Below are 12780 nucleotides of genomic sequence, written 5' to 3' on the forward strand. Positions count from 1 at the left end.
ATAAACAATTGAGCAGCCTCTTTCCAAAATTATAAAAAAAAAATTTGGTACATTAAGGGTAAAGCTTTAATTCTCCCCCAAATTTACATTGCACACATGACTTCATGCAACCTTTGTAAAATAATCAAGAAATGATCAAATTACCAAATTCATACATTGATGTACGTGTAATATTCAAATAACATAATATCAAGGCACTATGAAAGTAAAAAGACTTGCCCTAATAAAAGTTTCTGGGAACAAATACGTAGTTAAGAAACTAAAAAACACATAAACAATATATTTTCCCTGACTACAAAACTGCTTTACAGATTACTGGCAATTTGGATACTTTCCAAGAAAAGAACATTGCACAAGTATTACTTACTGAGTAGATTTGGCCATAAAATAGAATGATACTTGTTATATTATTAAGATATTCCCATTACACATAGGGCTTAAAATTAACCAGATATCACTTAATATTTTCAGCCTGGGTTCACAATTTCTCTCCATTTAGCCTATGATTGATAATCTGTAGCTATAAAGATTCAGACACACAGAAAATATTATTGTAAGTTGATTTTGATTTTTTGAAATATTTTCACAGCTATTATTTATTTTCCCTTATAAAGAGACCCAGAGAAATTAAGTAACTTGCACAAAATCATAGAACCATTTAGCAGCAGAATCACTAAAAATTTAAGCTTGACTCCAGTCCCAAGGGTGAGAAGAATTTTGGAGGGGAATCATCATCAGGCTAAGAAGACTTCATTCTAGTCCTAGCTTTGCTACAGAAGAAACTTCTTTACCTCTTTTAGACTCAGTTTTCTCCTCCAAAAAACTGAGTGGCATCATCGTTGCAGCTGATTGAGTACTTGCTATGTGCCAGGTACACGTTTTCATGTCACACTCTAGCGACTGCCTCTGGGGGCACTCAGGCACAGTCACACCATCGTGAGTTAAGATGCCAGCTCCATCTTTTCCTCACTCTTGAGCAAAATAACTTCTCTATGGCTCAGTTTCCTCATCTGAGATAGAAATAATGATAATTTCCAATTCATAAGGTGGTTGCAAGACTGAAATAAGATAATGCCTGTAAATCAAGTACTAACAGTCTCTGGTACACAGTAAATATTCCATAAATATGAGCTAATCTAATTTTAATTAATTTCTTATTATTAATAATAATAGAAGTAGAATGTGGGGTGAGGCTAAATAGCCCCTAAGGATTTGTCTGGTTCTATCTGTAACCATGACCACACTCTGGGGGATAATATAATCCTGCTCATTGAATTCCTCCTACAGTGATAAGGTCTTACACATGATTATTTTTTAGGTGGCAGATGGTCTATTACCAAAAAAATAGTTAATCACTTTAAATTAGTCAGGATTTAAATAATTTTTCCCTTTCTCAGCAAAATTTACATGAGATTCTGATGAAAAATTTTTATTTCCTCTTTAGTGCATCAATTTTTTTAATATTCATAAATTGGTAGTATAATATTGAAGGAAGTATAATACTGAAAGAATAGGCAGATTTAGGGTATACTGGGACTATATAAGTATACTGTTTATGACTCTATACTTGAGGTACTATTAATTAAACTATAAACTCTTTTCGAAGGTTTGAGAGGTAAAACTGGCCCTCTAGGCCTTGCTGGAGAGAAAGGGGACCAAGGAGAGACTGGGAAGAAAGGACCCATAGGACCAGAGGGAGAGAAAGGAGAAGTGGGGCCAGCTGGGCCTGCTGGACCAAAGGGAGACAGAGGGGAGCAAGGAGACCCAGGGCTGCCTGGAGTCTGCCGATGTGGAAGCCTCGTGCTCAAATCTGCCTTTTCCGTTGGCATCACCACTAGCTACCCAGAAGAAAGACTACCTATTGTATTTAACAAAGTCCTCTTCAATGAGGGAGAGCACTACAATCCTGCAACTGGGAAGTTCATCTGTGCTTTCCCAGGGATCTATTACTTTTCCTATGACATCACATTGGCGAATAAGCATCTGGCGATTGGGCTGGTACACAATGGGCAGTACCGGATAAGGACCTTTGATGCCAACACAGGGAACCATGACGTGGCTTCAGGATCCACGGTCATCTATCTTCAGCCAGAAGATGAAGTTTGGCTGGAAATCTTCTTCACTGACCAGAACGGCCTCTTCTCTGACCCAGGTTGGGCAGACAGCTTATTCTCTGGATTTCTCCTGTATGTTGATACAGATTACCTCGATTCCATATCGGATGATGAGGACCTGTGGTGAGGATTGCTGATCTGAATGTTCCGAGTCCCTTAGACTTGATCCAATCTGGGGCCCTAGAAGGTGGAACTACAGAAATGGGCTCTGAAGAAACTCCCACTCAGACTCCAGAGCATTTGCAGACAGTTCTAACCAAATCTATTAGAACACGATGAACCACCAAACAGTGGGACTATGCCAAAACAAACTATATTAAAAACAACAACGCTGGATAGGAATGATCTCATTTGCAAGGTTCATCAATATTTAAACAATTAAAGACAATATTATCAAGTTTTCTATTACATGCCCTGAGTGGTAAGACCAGATGACAACGATATTGTCTAATTAAATCTTCATAAAATTACAATTTCGTCTGTTATTTAAGAGAATTATAACATCCCAGACAAGGTTTTTGATAATTCTCAAAAGACTGTATTGTCAAAAACTGAAGGTAAGAGATGCTGAGTAATTTTAAGCAAGCTAAAATAAGGTGAAAATTTTTGCGTTAATAGTCATTCCTTCATGCTTGTATATATTCATTCAACTCTGTAAGAGCGTGTAAGAACCAGGTACTATGGTTGGTGCTGGGACGGATTTAATAATAAGTTAAGACAAAATTCTTACTGTTGAAGAGCTCCCTGCCTGGTGTGGGATGAGAATAGTATCACGATTCAGTGTGATGAGTGCATGGCAAACTGATTGATTCAAAGCTATGGAAGCACAGGTCAGAGAAGTTTCCATATATGGGAAGCCACAAGACAGATCATGGTAAATGTGTGTATAGTGGGGAGGGGAGAGGATGCAAAGGGATAAGGAATTCAGCGGTTACCCTCTCCCCATCCCACTGGCACAGCACCATTGGTATTTTCCATTGAAAAGGGGTGAAAACTTAGAGATGGAAGGGGCTTGGTAGAGGTGGGGGAGTGGTGGTAATAAAATTGAAAACGACGAGAGAAACAAGCTTCTATATTCAGCCTTTCTCCCAGCTCCTTTGGAGTGCTGATTTCCTAGGATAAATACTTGTCTTAATATTAAATTAAAATAAAGCAAAACAGATGTCCACTGATTAATGAATTAGCTAATGGGAAGAATGAATAAGAGTGGGAAGAGATACTGAATGTCTCAGGGAATAGGTGTCCCTTCCAAGTCTCATACCCCCTTCATCTTATTCTCTCTTCAGTGTCAGCCTCTTCCTCCCTCCACCACTCCACCAAACTCTAATTTCCCAGCTAATCTCATCCATAATTCTCTCTCATCTACCCCTCCCTTGGCTTAAAGGAATAGTATTTCTCAGTCTCTTCCTTTTGGAGCGTCTCATGCACAATCCTCCTTCTGTGTATACGTCTACATTTTCATTCCTCTAATAAATATTTTAATAGCCCCTATGTAAGAATCAGTAAGGCACAGCTCCTATCATTAAATTTCTAAGGATCTGTTTCAGTTTTCTAAAGCTGCTAGAATACAAAATACCAGAAATGGATTGGCTTTTACAAAGGGGATTTATTCAGTTTCAAGTTACAATTCTAAGGCCATGAAAATGCCCAGATTAAGGCACCAACAGAGGATACCTTCTCAGAGGAAAGGCAGCTGGCGGCAGGGATTCCTCTGTCACATGAGAAGGCACATGGTGACCTCTGCTGGTTCTCTCCAAAATGTCGCTATGGGCGTTTTCTTTCTCTCTTCACTTCTCTGGGCTCTGAAAGACAGTCTCTCCAAAAGGTCTTTCCCTTGAGAGACTCCAGTAAGCGGGTTAAGACCCACCTTGAACGGGCAGGCTCACATTTCCATGCAAACAACCTAATCAAAAGCTCCCACCCAACAGTAGGTCTGCCCCCACAAGATTGGATTTAAAAAAACATGGATTTTCTGGGGCACATGATAGTTTCAGACGAGCACAGGATCCAGGAAAGGAAGTCACATGCACATGCACACATGAAATATCTATAATTCTAGAAAAAGATCATGCTAAAATGCACTAAAGTGCTAAACTGGAGATAGAGACATAATACTGTGGAAGATGAGAAAATATTTATCTCCAAATTAGGGAAAGAAAGAAGAGGACTAGGAAAATCTCTGTCAGCTGGGCAATATGGGATGGTTAGGATCAGGGGGTAAAAGCAGAGGAAAGGTCACTTCAGACAGGGCTTGATGGGAAAAAGTAAGGACTAAGAAAAGGAATTGATGGGCCATATTTCAAGAGCTTTGAATGACAGCCTGAGGCTTGGAGACTTTATCAGAGATGAAATTTAGAATGATCAAGGGCAAGGCTTGCTTCTCCCTTCTCTCAGGTCTACTTTGCATTCATGACCTTTTTCTCTTTGCCCTACTTCATCCATTTGTTGTTCTCTTTCTTAGTCAGGAAACGGGTCAAGAAAAGCAAAGGCAGTGAGGATTGGATAAAGAAAGCAAAGGTGGCTTGAGGTAGTCACCTGCCTATGGATGACAACTGAACCTGAAATTCCAGGCTATAAAATGTAGAAAATGAAACCAACCATAGAAGCTTATCTTGGGAGCATGAAAATATTGGGCCCTTTGAAGAGGATAGGCTCTGCTAGAGAAATTGGAAACAGAGAATTTATTGAAGACAGTCATGATCCATAACATGACTGTGTAATTTAAATTTTCTTTTGGCTGTGATTCATAAATGCATTCACTTGTTTGGATATTTTTTGTTTACTTCATGCATTAACATTTTATTTACTAAACGTTGCTTTCATTTGCAAACCATATTTTGAGTAACATTTGAACTACAGTTTCCTTAGCTGGTGCTTGGCCCACAGATTAATTTTATTTTGAAATATCTTTGGGATAGTGAGGAGGGGAGAGCGCTGAAGTGGGGAAGAAAAGGCTATTTTGATATTAAAAAGATTGAACTTTTAGCCTTTAAGCAAATGCAGGTGTTTTTTATTCCTAAAAGAAGAAAAAGAGACTAATTTATGTCCGCATTTTATCCACTTTTACGGATACTTGTGTAAAGACAATAGAACAATTTTGATTTTAAAGATTCCAAGCCAAAGTTCAATCATTCTTTGTAAAGGCTGATTCGTAATACATATGTATTCAGAAATATTTATTAATTGTGCCTCGCCTTGTTCCAAGATGGGTGTAGGGCCACTTATACAGACACATAAAATATAGAAGGAAAGCATCCATAAAAAAAAGAGAGAGATGAGAAGAAAAGGGTAAAATAAGCAAACAGAAAAAGCAAAGTGAGGATCATGCATCACTGTGTGTAATGAACATATATGTGGGCCCGTGTCATACTTTACAGGACATGTGTGCTTCCTGTATCCCTGCAAGTAAAGGGAATTCCCAAGTCATCTGTCATTGTGAAGGATGCCGTTTATGATGAAAAGAAGATTCTGCGAATTCTGAATGTGCTTTTATTCTTACTCTGTGAAAAAGATCATGGACATAAATAAATTTTAGATATGAGCTATTTGTTGTTTTATACCTCCCTCTCTCTCCCTATCTAAACCTCCACCTTTAGTAATTGGCAATACTATCTGCCCTATCACCCAAACCAAAACCCTAGGGCTAATTCTAGAGATCTTCCTTCCCTTCCCCACTGATTTTTGTTCAGCACAAAATTCTTATGCGTCTAACCCCTAAATGTACATCTCTTGTTCTGTGTCCCAAGGCCTAGGTGTGGTTCATGTACTTATCATCACTTTTCTGGACACATAAAGCACTTTTTAACTGACCCTTTGCCTCCAGCCACAACCCTGCAATCCACCCTTTACAACAGGTCAGAGATGTCCTTCTATGGTGCAAATCTGGTCATGCTAATCCCCAGTTTAAAAACCAGCAATAGCCCTATAATCCTTATAGCATAAAAGTGCCTCGAACTTCTATGTGTTTTGCTGTCTGGCATGAATTCCATTTCCTTTTTCTAGTATCTGTACCCCAATTTCCTTCTAGGGTTCCATCTTCCTTCAATCTACATGTTTCTAAAAGGAACTGACTCCTCCATCATGTACATCTCAGACCTGACTAATGAGAGCATAGCATTCTGCTCACCAAATAAATGGTCCAGGAGACTCAATCAGAGCTATTGACATTGTGGGGACTTTTACAGAAGGGTATCTCATTCTTCCCTCATTGGACTTGAGCTATGAGCTCTTGACAGCCAGCCATCTTACCATCACAAAGCACGAACATTTGCTGTGGAGTCAAACACGATGAAGCAGGGAAAGATAAAGGAAAATTGGGCTTATAGCATCAGATATCCCTATAGGCAAATCTTCCCTTAGACATCTCAGTTGTGGGAGCCACAAATGTACCACACCAATGCAAGGTGTTAATAATAGGTCGGTACATGGGAATCCTGTATTTTCTGTAAACCTATGACTTCTCTAAGGAAAAAAAAAGAAGGAAGGAACTCATGGAAATAAAAGAACAATCTAGAACTTGATCTGGGCACTCATTTTTTTGTCACTAAGATTCTGTCTCTCCTCATATCTCAGATCAGATCACCTCAGTTCTGGATTCCCTCTTGAGACAGCTCTTCCCTATGTGGCAAAGAGAGCCACCAGTAGCTCCACATTTGCAATTTGCAGTCCAAGCAAGAAAAAAAATATTTCTCTTTCTCAATAGTCCCTACAAAACACCTGGATGACACCTTTTTGGCTCTAATAGGTCCTGCTTGAGTGTCAATAGATGACTGTCCAAGGGGATGTGCTGTTCCACTAGCCCAGCCTATATCACGTGACTACCTCGAGAGCTAGAAACAGGGTCAGGTCCATCAAATGAATCACACAGGCTGAGGGTGGGGAGGTGGTCATTTCCCAACAGAAAATGAAGGTTCCAGGTTTAGAAAAGGGAGGATTGTTTGATAGGCAGTCCAAAACACTAGTTTGACCTCTTTAGTCTGGTTCCAAATAAAATCAAAACCAAGTTAGTTTTGTCTGCACGATGCAAAATAAATGTACTACCAGAATCATTTTTCACTGAGATGATCTAATTTTTGGTAATATCTAGTTAACTGACTACATATTTTCATGTCATATGAGGCTAGCATCTGTGAAAATTTCATGCAGTGTGTGGTCATGATTCTAGCTCCTGATCGACACTTTTACTTATAAATTATATTATTCTCAACTAAAGAACATCTTTTCCCCCACAAATCCACTGATTGTTTTACCTGTACTCTAGAGTGTGCGATAATGTATGAATTATCATCGATAATTATAAAAAGAAAGGAATTTGGAGATTTGTCTCTTTATGGGATCAAAATGGGCAAGTAAATACAGTTAATTGGCATAGATATATCAGAGCCCAAAGCTAGACATTCTTTCAGTAGGACAGAGGAAGAGGCCAGATGATCTTGAGGCCAGATACCAAAGTCTCCTAGGGTTCTTCTCTCTTGGGCATGTGCCACGAAGGATCCGAGCATGAAGCAGCATGGCATACTCAAAGGATTTCACTGAGGAAAGTTTAATGGAAAAACTGTATTCTGACATGCAGGCAGGACTGAAAGAACCATGTGGGGGTGCTGAGGCATCCAAAGACTAGCAACACCAGTAAACTATTTTTCTCGCCAAAGCTTAAAGAGGACAGGGGAGGCAATTTTGGCTGTTGCATGCAGTAGAGAGCTGCATTGCAAGAGCAGACCACCCTGCAATAGCTATGCCTAGAGAAGAACTCAGCCACTGCCAGAACTGCACAGAAGCAGAGAGGAAGTTAGCACAACACATCCCCTGACCATGCTTTCCTTTGACACACCAGTGTCCTAGCTGTACCTTCCACTGGTCACACTTTATGAATCTAGGTGGGCAGGGAATCTGGGTGATGCATGAAGATGGACTTCTCAGTGAAGGACAGAAAAAGAAAGGGGTGGCAGCGGGATGGGGGTGGGGATGAGGTAAAACTGGCAGCAGGGCAAGTGGGAGCAAATGGGAATTAACCAGCACAGGGCTCCTTCTCTCTAAAACTTCGTGCAATAAAACTGGTATTCTGTCTTGAGAAGGGCAGAAGGGACACCTTCCAGAGCTGATTAAGGTTACCTGCAATTTATGTAAAAGGAGTACCCAGGTATCAGAAGTGATACAGCTCCACTTACAGGAAAATTACACGGAATTTGGAACCCAGGCCATGTAGCAATGAACAGATGGTTCTGTTAGAATGTTTCTCCATTAGGCTCTGTCATAAACTTGCAATGGCAAAAAGTAGATGGTAGAGTTTTCAGGGGATCAAGATCCTAGCCAAAGAGCTTTCCAGATCACCATGAGCTAAACACTACTGGTACTACTTTAGAGATGAGAATATTGAGGCTCAGAGCAATTAAGCAATTTGCCCAAAGTCAAACCCTAATAAATGCAGAGTTTGAAATTCTGACTGTCCACCTTCAATGCTCAGGCACTGTCATCAGCACTGTACCCTGCACTTCCCTGCCACTCAAGGCCCCTTCCTAAGGAGATGATATCACAAGCAGATCATTGCACTAAGGGAAAAATGCTCCCATTCCTCAATCCTCTTCCCTTGATCCAGGAAAGTATCTTTCCCTCCTACTTCAGCTGGGAGCTAAGCCTCAGCATCAAGACTGGATCTGGACATGATTGAAATATCCAGTGTAGTATGGTTGTATCATGTGGTGCTGCAAACTCTAAGGAACTGAAAATGCCCTGCTCTAGCTCTGCACAAAGAATAGAGAATGGCTCCAAGGGATTAGTACACGTCTTTCTGTCTGACTCTGTCTGCCAGGGAGAACCTAAGCAATCGTTTAGCCTCATCACTATTTTAGAAGAATCCAGGCAGCATGAATTCCTCTGTTTTCCTCCCAAGACTGTCTCTTATTGCAAAAACAAAACAAACACAAAAACAAGTACACATGCACACACTTGTCAAGATTAATCCTAAAAGGAGCCAGGAGCTAGGACAGAGCATCCTGTATCCCCCAAAGCTTTTTGTTGAACAATTCGAGGCCAAATGTGTTGGGTAACTGAAGAAACCTTTGGGGAAAAAAATTCTACAGTATGTGTATGAGGATTTTTTTAATTAATTAATTTTTTATTTATGATACATAACCACATACAAACACAAACATTCTTATCATATGATCATTCTGTTCTTGTTATATAATCAATAACTCACACTATCATCACATAGTTGTATATTCATCATCATGATCATTTCTTAGAACATCTGCGTTAATTCAGAAAAAACAATAAAAAGAAAACAGAAAAAAAATCACACATACCATACCCCTCACGCCTCCCCTTCACCGATCACCAGCATTTCAATCTACTAAATTTATTTTAACATTTGTTCCCCCTATTATTTATTTATTTTTATCCATATGTTTTACTTGACCACCGATAAGGTAGACAAAAGGAGCATCGGACACAAGGCTCTCACAACCTCACAGTTACACTGTGACAGCCCTATCATCATACAATTATCTTCAAGAAGCATGGTCACCAGAGCACAGCTTCGCATTTTCAGGCAGTTCCCTCCAGCCTCTCCATTACACCTTAACTGAACAGGTGATATCTATTCAATGCGTAAGAATAACCTCCAGGATAACCTCTCAACTCTGTTTGGAATCTATCAGCCATCGACACCTTGTTTTGTCTCTTTTAGCTCTTCCCCCTTTTGGTGGAGAAGATTTTTCTCAATCCCTTGATGCTGAGTTCCAGCTCATTCTAGGATTTCTGTCCCACCCAGGAAGGTCTACACCCCTGGGAATCATGTTCCATAGAGAGAGAGTGAGGACAGTGAGTTTGCTTGTTGTGTCAGCCAAGAGAAAGAGGTCACATCTGAGCAACAGAAGAGGTTCTCTTGGGGGTGACTCTTAGGCCTAATTTTAAGTAGGCTTAGCCTATTCCTTTGCGGGATTAAGTTTCATATGAAAAAACCCCAAGATTGGAGGCTTGGCCTGTTGCTTTGACTGTCCCCACTGCCTGTGAGAATATCAAGAATTCTCCACTTGGGGAAATTGAATTTTCCCCCTTTCTCACCATTCCCCCTAGGGGACTCTGCAAATACTTCCCTATTCACTGTTCAAATCGCTCTGGGATTTATCTGGGCATCATTCTGGACAAGCCTACAAAATCTCATGCCCTAAACAAGGTTCCAAGTACTATGGTGTTCGATTAAGCTGTCCACATAAGTTATATTAGGAAATGCACTAGTCAAAATGCATGAGGATTTTTTAAATGCTCTACCATGGTTTCTGAGAGACACATCAACATTTCTTTTTCTTCTTTGCTCAATAACAGTGTTTCTCAGCCTCAGCACTATGGAGAATTTGGGTCAGATAACTCTTTGTTATAGGAACTATTCTGTGTATTGTAGGATGTTGAGGGTCATCCCTGACCTCTACCCATAGATGCCAGTAGCATCCCTCCCTCCAAGCCATGTCTCTAGATATTGCCAAATGTCCGCTTGGGACACTATCACCCCTGGTTGAGAACAACTGCTCTGAAACCTTGTCATGGAGACACAGTCTACCTGATCGTCCCCCACTCCCACCCCTTCAACCTATCTTTCTGTCAACAACCAATTTTCAACTGTTTTTTCACAGACTTAACTATAAGGCTGGTCATTATTTAAGGTAAAATATTTGTCCCCTTGTGAAAAACCCTAATTGAATAGTACCACATCCAAAAACTATGCTCACCGCCCAGTTTCTTATTATAGCCAAAATATTTCATTTTTGTTTTGTCTAAGATTCAGAAGTCATAAATGGGAAGTCTCCAATTTCTACGTATGTATCCCAAGAAAATAATTAATAATGTGTGCAAAGATTTCATTACAGAAAGATCTTTGCAGCAAAGATTGTCATACAGAAAATTTAGAAATAGTCTGAATGTCTAATAACAGAAGATTGGTTCAATAAGCTGTCATACATTCATCCAATGGAATATGCGGAATCATTAAAAATGATGAGGGTGGGAATGCATTGACAGCACATGATGTTCATGAAATATTAAGAGAACAAAGTAAATGACTAAAAAATATTCTAAATAATCATTCTATTTTTAAAAGTATATTTGCATACATGTATAAAAAATCTGGTTAAAATACAAGTTTTTCATAGGATTTTCCTCTGTATTTTCAATTTTATAAACACATTTTATTTATGTAATAAGCACATTTTATTCATGTAATAACTTTTTAATATAAGTTCCTAGATGATCAAGGTAGTTACACATTATCATGCTCCCAAAGGATTGCAAAGAAAAAGTCTAAGAATTAAAAAAAAAAAAAAATTCTAGAATTGTAAGTTAAAGTGTGAAAAGACATCACATCAGGCTTAAAGTTTCTGGTGGCATGTCTGGATATCTATTCCAGAAAATTCTTTTAAACAAGACTAAGGCAAAATAATCCTAGTTTATATGTTTTTCTTTAATTATTCCACCCTAACTTGACCAGGGAAGGAAATGAGTTTCAAATTGACATAATTTTTTATTGAGTTTTTATTAGTCCAGAACCACAAACCCAATGAGGTAGCTACAATATGAGATCATTCAGAATCAATGCATTTGTCAGGTTGCAAAGGCATTTATGAGAGGGAATATGAAGAAACTGAACTTATGGCGTCATTCCAGTACCATCATGGAGGTGGTAGGACTTTCCCAATCTAGTCAAAATTCTAAGAAATATCTGAAAGCACTAGAAATTCAAAAAATCATAAATGTAAGGAGGTTGCATAGATGTTCTTACATAACAAAAGTGCTATCTTTTACAAGATTGCTTCTGAGATACTATCATGGTAGAAATCAACAACTCAAAAATGCAGAATTTCAGTAATCTATAACTTACAGAGCTTCAGATCATATTTTTGACACTGCTATGCATCCCTCTTGTTGAAGAAATTACTCTAGAGCAATGAGAAAGGATTTTTGTTATTTGGCATGTTCTAAAGAAAATGCTCAGGCCTCACTATATTCACATCAACATGATTAGCCATTAGGGAAATGCAAATCAAAACCATAATGAGATATCCCTTCCTACCTGCTAGGATGGCTATAAATATTTTTTAATGAAAATTACAAGTGTTAGCAAAGAAATGAAGAAATAAAAACACTTATACATTGCTGATGGGAATGTAAAATTTTGCAGCCACTCTGGAAAAGAGTTTGGCAATTCCTCAGAAAATTAAAGTAGAATTACCACTGTCCAGGCAATTCCACTTCTAAGTATACACCCCAAAAATTGAAAATATGGACTTGAACAGATATTTACATACCAATGTTCACAGCAACATTATTCATAATGGCCAAGAGGTGGAAGCAGCCCAAATGTCCACCAACAGATGAATGGATGAGCAAGATGTATAAATACTTACAATGGAATATGTTTCAGCCATAAAGAGAAATGAAGTTCTGATACATGAGACAACATGGATAAACCTTGAAGACATTGTGTTGAGTGACATAAGCCAGACACAGAAGGACAGATATTGTATGATATCACTTATGTGAAATACATAAAATAAGCAAATACATAGAAATGGAAAGTAGATTACAGATTACCAAGGGTGAAGGGTGGGAGACAGAGGGAGGGGAATGGACCATTATGGTTTAATGGTTACACGGTTTCTATTTGAGGTGATGA

The 12780-nt window shown here is 38.9% G+C and overlaps 2 protein-coding genes across 8 annotated transcripts in view; both read left to right on the forward strand.

Moving 5' to 3' along the window:
* The window catches only part of C1QTNF7 (C1q and TNF related 7), a 101244-nt gene extending 95589 nt beyond the window's left edge, over positions 1 to 5655 (forward strand). For all 4 annotated transcript variants that reach the window (XM_077136441.1, XM_077136440.1, XM_077136442.1 and 1 more), the window contains one exon: positions 1607 to 5655. In XM_077136441.1, coding sequence (XP_076992556.1) covers positions 1607 to 2241 — 635 coding nt within the window. In that variant the 3' untranslated portion in view covers positions 2242 to 5655. The remainder of the gene's footprint in view (positions 1 to 1606) is intronic.
* The window catches only part of CC2D2A (coiled-coil and C2 domain containing 2A), a 268775-nt gene that overhangs the window by 95586 nt on the left and 160409 nt on the right, over positions 1 to 12780 (forward strand). The gene's annotated exons all lie outside the window — the stretch shown is intronic.

This window comes from Tamandua tetradactyla, chromosome 19, assembly GCF_023851605.1.
Source record: "Tamandua tetradactyla isolate mTamTet1 chromosome 19, mTamTet1.pri, whole genome shotgun sequence".
Classification (NCBI taxonomy): domain Eukaryota; kingdom Metazoa; phylum Chordata; class Mammalia; order Pilosa; family Myrmecophagidae; genus Tamandua; species Tamandua tetradactyla.